The sequence below is a fragment of the Opisthocomus hoazin genome, chromosome 14 (assembly GCF_030867145.1).
Source record: "Opisthocomus hoazin isolate bOpiHoa1 chromosome 14, bOpiHoa1.hap1, whole genome shotgun sequence".
NCBI lineage: Eukaryota > Metazoa > Chordata > Aves > Opisthocomiformes > Opisthocomidae > Opisthocomus > Opisthocomus hoazin.
Window position 1 is genome coordinate 10,028,404 of NC_134427.1, and position 8,975 is coordinate 10,037,378.

At 39.3% G+C, this 8,975-nt stretch overlaps 1 protein-coding gene across 10 annotated transcripts in view; it reads left to right on the plus strand.

Annotated features, from left to right (window-relative positions):
- KLHL13 (kelch like family member 13) overlaps window positions 1–5,551 on the plus strand; it is an 88,860-nt gene extending 83,309 nt beyond the window's left edge. For all 10 annotated transcript variants that reach the window (XM_075435457.1, XM_075435462.1, XM_075435461.1 and 7 more), the window contains 2 exons: window positions 1,867–1,980; window positions 3,996–5,551. In XM_075435457.1, the coding sequence (XP_075291572.1) occupies window positions 1,867–1,980; window positions 3,996–4,483 (602 nt within the window). In that variant the 3' untranslated portion in view covers window positions 4,484–5,551. The remainder of the gene's footprint in view (window positions 1–1,866; window positions 1,981–3,995) is intronic.
- The last annotated feature ends 3,424 nt before the right edge of the window (window positions 5,552–8,975 follow it).

Below are 8,975 nucleotides of genomic sequence, written 5' to 3' on the forward strand. Positions count from 1 at the left end.
TTCTCATGTGCAATATAGGTGGATTTTTGTGGGGTTTTTTTCTTTCTCTTTTTTTTTTTTTTTACCTTAGATGCTGCTGAGCAGGTTGTCAGACAGTATTCCTGACACTGGAACTGGAAGCTTCTATTTTCAGCGTGTCTGCTTGAGACGCTAATTGCATTGATTACAAAGTATCATCCTGCTTTGCAACAATAAGGAGGTTGTGTGTTCTACAGCAGCTAAAAGGTCACCGTGATGTGTTCTTTGCTAAGTTCTTCCTTGACTAGGGATTTTTTGGTGGTAGTCTGAGACCATAGCTATACTTTACTCTTCCAAAATGCTCCAAAGGATTTTTCTTTTCTTTTTAACAGACAGGTTTGGAGTTAGGGTGAGGTATCTTATAGTCACTGCATGAGTGATACTGATTGATGTACTGTACTGGCCTGGCCAGTACTGCTAATTCTGCAGGTTTATACTAACACTAACTAGTTTCTGCCTTTAAAATATGAAGTTTCTCAGCTTCTAAATTTCTTTGTCTCTTTCAGTTGATGTGTAACTCTGGACTGTAAGTCACCATCACTGATTCCATAGAGCTGGCTCAGATTGTCTACCCTCAATTGAATAAAAAGCTTGTTCTAGAGCACATAAAATGCCACTTTCAAAGCAAGATTCAATTTTGTATGCAGAGTTTATAAACATCTCTCTTCAGAGATTGTGTTGTATAACAAGCATTAGTATCCCATTCTTAATTATTTAAAACGAGATTTAATTTGTCTTTAGGATAACACAGTTACTGGTAATTGCTTTGTGCGTCATAAAGTCACTGTATTACAGGGTTTTTCAGGAACTCTTGCCGCTCTGGTCATATGGTGCTACACAAGCTGCCGATCTCTACAACTTGCTCAGATTCATTATTGAGTCTGTTTTCTATTCTCTTATCGCATAGCTCTTTTCCTGCAAACCCGCATCTCTTCCATCCCACCTCAAAGAGTGGATTCCTTCTCAGAAATGCTTTCTGTAAGGACACCTGGGCTCTGGGTTTCTTTTTAACTTAGCATTAATTTCTGCAATTTTTGATTTGGTAAATCCTTTGATCATTTTAACGTTCGAATTCACAAAGAAAACTGCACAAACAGAGCTGTGTATCAACACAGGCACTGCTTCGTTTCATTCAAGATTCAGTGATGTTTCATCTTGTATTTTTTTTAAAGCTGGGCTTTTGTAAACTCTTTGGATTAGTGACTTGCATATGCAATGCTGTATATTGCTATGCAAGTACTTAACAAAACATTGCAAGACATTAGACAATTAATCAACAGTTCCTGCTCGCTTTTGAGGCCATAGGACCATTTCAGTGTGAAATACCAAAAGGAAATCTAGTCTCATTTTCTGCATGGGTGGGACATTGCTGATGACATGGGTCTGAGAAGAATGTTCTGGTTGCCAGATGTATTGATCCTCTTTGAGACAGGTTTTAAGTTTATTCCCTATCTCTCTACAGCAGACACTGAAGGGAGTTGTGCAAGAGGAAGGGCTGGAAAAGCTGAATTCATCCAGCTTTTGCCATTTTCTCTGATGTCCCACAGCTGTAACTCTGGCAGGGTCCCACAGGTTGTGTCAGGCGGGAATGGAATGAGGCAAGTGGAAGGCAAGAATGCAAGAGGCTTTTTTCTTCCTTTTTGTTCCTTTAGGATGAAGCCGGAGGTTTTTCTGTATTGTCTCTCGACATAATGCCCAATAATTCCCTTGACACTTTCTCAGCTGAATGTTGTTCCTCATTGATACTTCCTCTGTTCATGAATATATTACTGCCGCTGCGACTGTACTCTCAAAACTAAACTGCCATGCTAGCTTCAACATTTTTATATTCTCATTTGTTTTAAACAGCCACTGTGGAATGTTACAATCCCAGAATGAATGAATGGAGCTATGTCGCAAAAATGAATGAACCCCACTACGGTCATGCTGGAACGGTGTATGGGGGATTAATGTATATTTCAGGTAAATAATTCATATGATCATATCACCTCTATGAAACAATTAACCAACTTTTCCTATTTCAGTGGGAGACAATAAAAATTAGTCTCTGGTTGCAATAGGTTTGCCATGGTATAAGCAGTGATGGAAATTCACATGAAGCCAGTCGAATAGCATATATACTGCGGAGTCTGAGAAAATTATTTTAGATAATATAATGCATTTACATAGTAAACGACAGCTCTGAACTCCAAAGCAGTTATTCACTTAAACTGTCAGAATAAAATGTTTTGTGGCAACAGCACATACATACATTTATATAGCAATAATGGTTAAACACATCCCCTTTGATACATTTTGGAAAGCACTGGAAATTTTAATACTTTAAAGAACATCTGCCTTCATTGAGCTAATGGAAAGGGATAAATTTTCATGTTAAAGACAGTGTACGAGTGATGTTTGTACTTTCATTGATCTCTTGTTTGTAATATACTCAGTCTTGTATGTCACTGAGACCATAGTTCCATTCCATTTTTTTCCAAACTGGAGCAATAGGTTTTATGAAAATCTGGTATCTGCTCATTTTTTAAAGGAGATTGATCTCTGTAGAAGTCACCGACAGACATATTCACAGACCTATATGTGTTCTACTGAAATTTGAAGGAATGTCCTCTAAGAACTAAGCTGAAATTCGAGGCAGGAGGTAGGACAAGGTTGCTTAGCTGTGAAGAACTGGTGGGGAGATGCACTGGAGCAGATTGATCCTCGCGGTATTTTGAATTGGGGGCCTTGTGCCAGTAGACTAGGAGGGATTTGTTTTAAAATTTACGATGAGGTACAGCTTCTTATTTTTATATAAGCAAGTCCATTAAGGTAGCTTCTATTTACAGTGCTACTGTTTGTACTTTTTTTTGCCAAATTTGCTTGGCTTACTGCAGGTGGCACATGTATGTGCTCCCTGCTGTGTTTTTTCATATAGATGCTGGGTATTTCTCAGAGATTTTGCTTTTCCTCCTCCTGTCCTCTCAGATATCTCTGTGAGTCAGGATACTTTTGGGGTTGAAAATGTGAAGACTGGTAAAGCCTCTGCTCTCTGACAGGCTCCCAAGCCCTACCACTGCCATGGTTGCCATCAAGTGTCAGGGCTGGACAGTCCCCCTATTTTTTCTGTATTAAATTCTTATTGTCCAACTGAAGAACTAAGTACTTTCTTGCATGACTGCTGTAGACACCATGCTGCCTCTGTCTGTGAATAATCCAAGCGTGATAATTCAATGTTGAATGGTTAGCCCAGCAGGAGGTTGTTCAGAAGCAGTGTGTTCTCTGTATATTTTTTAGCACCTCAAATATAGTTGCTTTATGGGCTTAAGCCGTAGCTAATAAGCCTACAGTGTCTGAAATTGGTGTGACTGCTTTCTGACCTGTAGTGACCTTGCAGAAAGGTGGGACATTTTATCCACTGATGAGGAATCATCCTGTGATTTCCCCTGAAGCCTCTCCAGACTGCTTTTGCAGGGAGCTGTGGAAATGGTAAATATAGAGAGAACCATAGGCATCTATTAACAGAAGAATATTTGAAATCTGTGTCCTCTCTCTCTTCAGTTCAAGGTGATGAAAAAAGTTTTCTGAAGAAAATTCTGCTTTGTGATAGGACCACTTAAAACACAATAGTGTAGTATGAAAATTTGAAATCCTGTTTTCTTGATGGTGAGAAACAAAACTAGCAAACTGAACAAACATAGCCAAAGAAATAATTTTGCCAAAATGAAACGTAGGTAACAATTATTTGTTCTTTTACTCTACCAGTGTCATCTTATGTAATGAAGTACTGTATGAGACATGGCTTCTTTTCATATTCAGATTTAAAGGAACAAGGTACATCAAAAATGTCATTTGAAGTTGAGTACATATGTGATAGTAATCTAAGCTAATGTGAAAAAGTTTTAGAGAAAGCTGACTTCACTCATGAAAATGTATGTTTCTGCTGTTTATTGCTTCTAAGGGTAAGCACTGCTCTAACATGTGTTTCATTTCTCTAGGGGGAATTACCCATGATACTTTCCAAAAGGAACTTATGTGTTTTGACCCTGACACAGACAAATGGACTCAGAAAGCTCCGATGACAACAGTCAGAGGTCTGCACTGCATGTGTACTGTAGGAGACAAGCTGTATGTTATTGGTGGAAATCACTTTAGAGGAACAAGTGATTATGATGATGTTCTAAGCTGTGAATATTACTCACCAACTCTAGACCAGTGGACTCCAATTGCTGCCATGTTACGTGGGCAAAGTGATGTTGGGGTTGCTGTCTTTGAAAATAAAATCTATGTTGTTGGAGGATATTCTTGGAATAATCGGTGTATGGTGGAAATAGTTCAGAAATATGATCCAGAGAAAGATGAGTGGCATAAAGTGTTTGACCTTCCAGAATCACTTGGCGGCATTCGAGCCTGCACTCTTACTGTTTTCCCACCGGAGGACAATACAGGGTCACCGTCTAGAGAATCTCCTCTTTCAGCACCTTAGAAACATCCCTTGACTTATGATGTTGTAGTAACACCTTTGCACTGCATCATGGAGTCTATTTTTCTTCAGTAGTTTCGGTTAGGCTTAGCCTACAGCATTTCATACAATTACTGGAAAAAAAAAAAGAGACTTTGACATTATTTGTGCTGTTTGTTTGGCCTAGAATGTTTGTCAAGTGGTTAACAAAAAAAGATGTACTTGCCCGAGCCAAATGTTTAACAAATGAGAAGATATTGTCTATAAAATGTATGAACTAGGTACGTTATTAATGTTGTATATTGGGTGTGAGGTACCTTACAGCTTACGTTTGGAAGCCCAGTGAGTGAAATTTGAAGACTTTGTATTGAACATGTTCTTTCACTAAATTTCATAGTTGAAATCCCTTTTTCTTGTATTTTTGACTGCAGATTACAAGGGGAGGTAGACCACATCAATGTGAGCTGTGACAGAAGGTTGCCAAGGGGCCTGAGCTACCTCCCTCTTTTCACAGAGTATTTTTGACGTATCTGTTTACCCACCTGACTTTGTGGGTGCTTTCAGAGCATGTGAAGTTTCTTAGGCAGAGGGGAGAAATAATGAAATTTTAAACTATTAGCACTACACAGGAAGCGGACCTTGTAGAGGCCGGGAGTTTTTTATAACATACCTTGAGTGTTTTTCCTGAGTCGGTTGAGTGATGCTTCAAATAAAAGATTTAAAGTGTTTGGGTTTTTTAATTTGAATTTTTTCAGGAATTGGCTTCCGCTTGCATGGGAGCACACACTATTAACAAATGGGAATTCAGTGCAGTTGTATGTTCTGTTGTATGCCTGTACTGAATATGGGTAGATAAGGGCTAGAAACATTAACTTAAGCCACTGAATTTGACCAAATCGTTTCATCAGATCAAATTTAATCTACCTTTTCTCCTTTGCTGTTGAGATAACTTGCATAATGTGTCCTCTGTATAGTCTCAGTTAATAAGGTTATTTAGCACAAAGTGCAGCTTCAGCGAGAGAGCTGCGTTTGCTCAGTGAACTTGGACTACCACGTTTTACCTTCTTTTGTTCAATAAAACTTTTAACTGCAGTTTTTCAGTCTAAGCTACCTCATTAATGCATTTGCTTTTCTTCCTCTGCCTCCTTGTCTCCAGGATACGTGTTACATGTATTGGTGTGGGTAGATTACTTAGCTAGGAAACCAATGCAGAAGTGATCATGAATGGGTATTTTTGACCTACTTTTAAGAAACTGTTTTGGTCAGATGTGTTCATTCTATTGTTAAGAACTGACAAAAGAACAAACTCACTTTTTTCTTTTTCCTTGGAGAACTACTGCTGGTGTGTGCAGCCGTGCAAATTGACAGAAATCTTTGTCTGTTCCAAAACACAGTGCAGTGCTGACAAATTGCGGCTCGGAGTGCTTATAGAAGGCTAATACCATGCTTGTTCTGAACTTGCCATCGTATGTTACAAGTGGTTTTGCAAATGAACACAGTCAGAGGGGCATCATTGAGGGAAAACTGTTGACATCAGCTTATTTTATTGTGCTACCTATTACTGGTAACCACGTAAAGTTTAATAGACTGCTGTTGGGAGTATGCTATTCCTATTTTGTCCCTGTTTGGTGTGTCAAGCAGCAGTATTACTGTGGTGTCGTTTTTGGAAGTACTGATATTTATTCTTTTGGCAGTTTACTAGTAATGATCACTACCAAATGTATGTGTAAGCTTGAGGTTTCTTAATTGTTTTGGTTGAAATCAAAAGCAATTCTTACTCTTTAAAAAATAATCATCTGAATTCTGCGTAGCTGTGCAAGGTTGTTACAGGTGAAATAGTGACAACAGTGGATACTCTTGGAAAGTAGCCAGTCAAGATGACTTAATTCAGCACCTTAAGAACACTCTCCTAATGCTAAGCCCCAGATAGGAAAATGTTGCTCTGTCGTTTAAGTATCTGTCAGTCACTTAAGTATTGCACACTACTGATTTTTTTTTTCCCAGCTCAGAGACCAGATTTTAGAGCCTGCTTGAGTTTAAATTCCCTGAAATCCATATTCCATTTCTATTTTATTAATTAAACTAAAAAGTAGTTGAAGTAGTTGCAACTCCTTTTGGATAATCTAAAGTTATCCTGTAGTCTCTATGCTGGGGGTGGGGAGATGCACTGTTAAAAAGAGGGTACCTTCACTGGTATTCTCCATTTGGAAGAGGCTGAGGTTGGGTTCTAACCATTATGGGATGGTTAGAAGTCAGGATGTCAGAGGTCCGTGTCTGAGGCTGGAGAATAGCCCAGGGACTGTTATATGGGCTACAGTGTAGAGATTTATTGTTTTTAGTGATTCATCTAGTCTACTTAAAGTGGAAGAATTCTTTTTGGACGTCATTTTGTCATCGGTGTTGGACACAGCAGAATGGATTAAACGTAGTGCTTCACTCAAATTCATCTTTGAGATTTTTTTTATATCTCCCTCTGGATTTAAGTGTTCGTAATGACATTGGTTAACATCTACTCACCAGGATTGAAAAGCAAACATCTAAGATTTGCCAAAAACTGCAAACTGTTTTCTTTTGTAATGCAGTGTAGAATGACTTGATGCTCATTACATCTTTCTTAACCATAGCAGAGCAAACCTGTTCTGTCTCCTAATCCACAACTGTAGCTGTACATATAGATATAGCCGATATTCAATCTCCGTTTTCAGCAAGGCTGCTTTTATGAAGACTAAGCCTGTCCAGAGCCAGCAGTGTCCAGATGATAAGCAGCCACCTCTTTTTTTCATAAGTCTTGAATGTTTTAGTTTTTGCAGTTATAGTACCTAAATTAGCAAAGCATCTGGATAAAAAGCAATTAGTAGATATTTGATCTGAATGCGAATAAAACTACATTAATGTGCTAGCAGGGAGAGCCGCTGGAGCTGTCTGCCCTCTCCCGATGATGGCAGACCCACACTGCAATCTCAGAATTCATTTGGACTTTGGATTTTTTGGTTCCCCAATTAGCAGCAAATGTCCAAAGTGCTTACTTCCATATACAACTTGTCAAAAGGCCCGACTGATATCCCTGCAAAGAAACACAGCGCTCTGAATGAAAATGATTGTGTTTTGAAATAGGACAAGAAGGATGGGGAAGAAAACCTGGGAAAACCCAGGTTATTTGAAGTTTCTTTGCCATGTTCACATCGAAGAGCTGATCATCTGCAGATGTCCAGTTTTCCATGCTTCCATGTTGCTTAGAAAGCTGTATAAAGTCTGAGTGTGGCTCAGGGAAAGCGATTCATGGCAGGACCCAACCTATCCTGGGGCATTTGCAGCCTTGGCATTCGTGGGACAATGGAGTTGTCGTGAAGGGGTGAGGGCTGGAGCAGCAGCAGGCAGCTGTCTGATAGCCTGACCCGTGCCTTTAGAGTTCCCTTGTGCTGAGGAATCACTGTGAGTCTTCACCTGTTCTCGGGACAAAAATGAGTTGTTTTCTTGTGCTAATGCTATTTTTAAATTGCCTGTTCTGTTTCAGGGAGCAGAATCTTCAAGGAGCAGCATTTTAGTAACAGTCAGAAGCTCAAACCAATGGTCTGATTCTTTAGCAGAACAATGAAAATTTGGGATTAGGGCAGTTTGCATACAGATAAATAAAATTCTCCCCAAAGGCTCACAGTCTTAATCTGCTGGGCTGGTTGGGCATTAAAAAATAAGTTGATGCCACATCAGTAAGTGCAATACAAATGTCTGGAGAAGTTTATAGCCAAAGATTTGGTGATTATCTGATCTGGAAAGATCAGAGCACTTTTTTTGCAAAGTTCACTCTATGTACTAGAACTGTTGTTCCTTTTTAATTTACCCTCCAGCTGGTAATTACCTCATCTTTGCAGTAGTCTCTGACTCTGCTGGTTGCTAGTTTTTAATTCTTCCTTTTTGTAGCTGACATCTTTGTTACTTCCTCTGCCCCTAATCAGCATTGATAAAGCTGAAGCTTTTCTAGTGGCATGGTTCTCACATCCAGGGAGAAAACGGCCTGCTGCTGGTATGTAATGTACTTTTGGTAAATGTAATCATAATTCAGCTTGTGCATACTTGGAAATTTATAAGCAGTTTTAAGCTAGTAAAAAGTGTGTGTGTGTCGAAGGAGCAACGCGTGCCCCATTTGCTGCTGGCTTACACCTTATGTGGTGTTTTAGGTTGCGCGTAGTGGTAGATTACCCAGAGATCTGGAGGGTGAGTCAAGCTCTCTTAGGGTAGCATTTTATGCTTTCCATGCTGTGTGAAAGTGTTCTTTACTTGAACAGCGTATGTAGCTTGTCAGGTGATTTTTTTCATTTGTGGTGTGGTTAAGATGTGAATGGTAGTTCTTTCTGTACAGATGTGGTCTGAAAAAGAAGTCTTAAAATGCAGAATTATGTGTGCTTTGCTTAATGATAAAGGTTTTGGTCCCATGAGTGTTGCAGGACCCATTCAGCTGTGAAAAGGTGATCAAAGTTTTGAGAACAAGCTAGGGAATTAGGATGACTTTACTGACTGG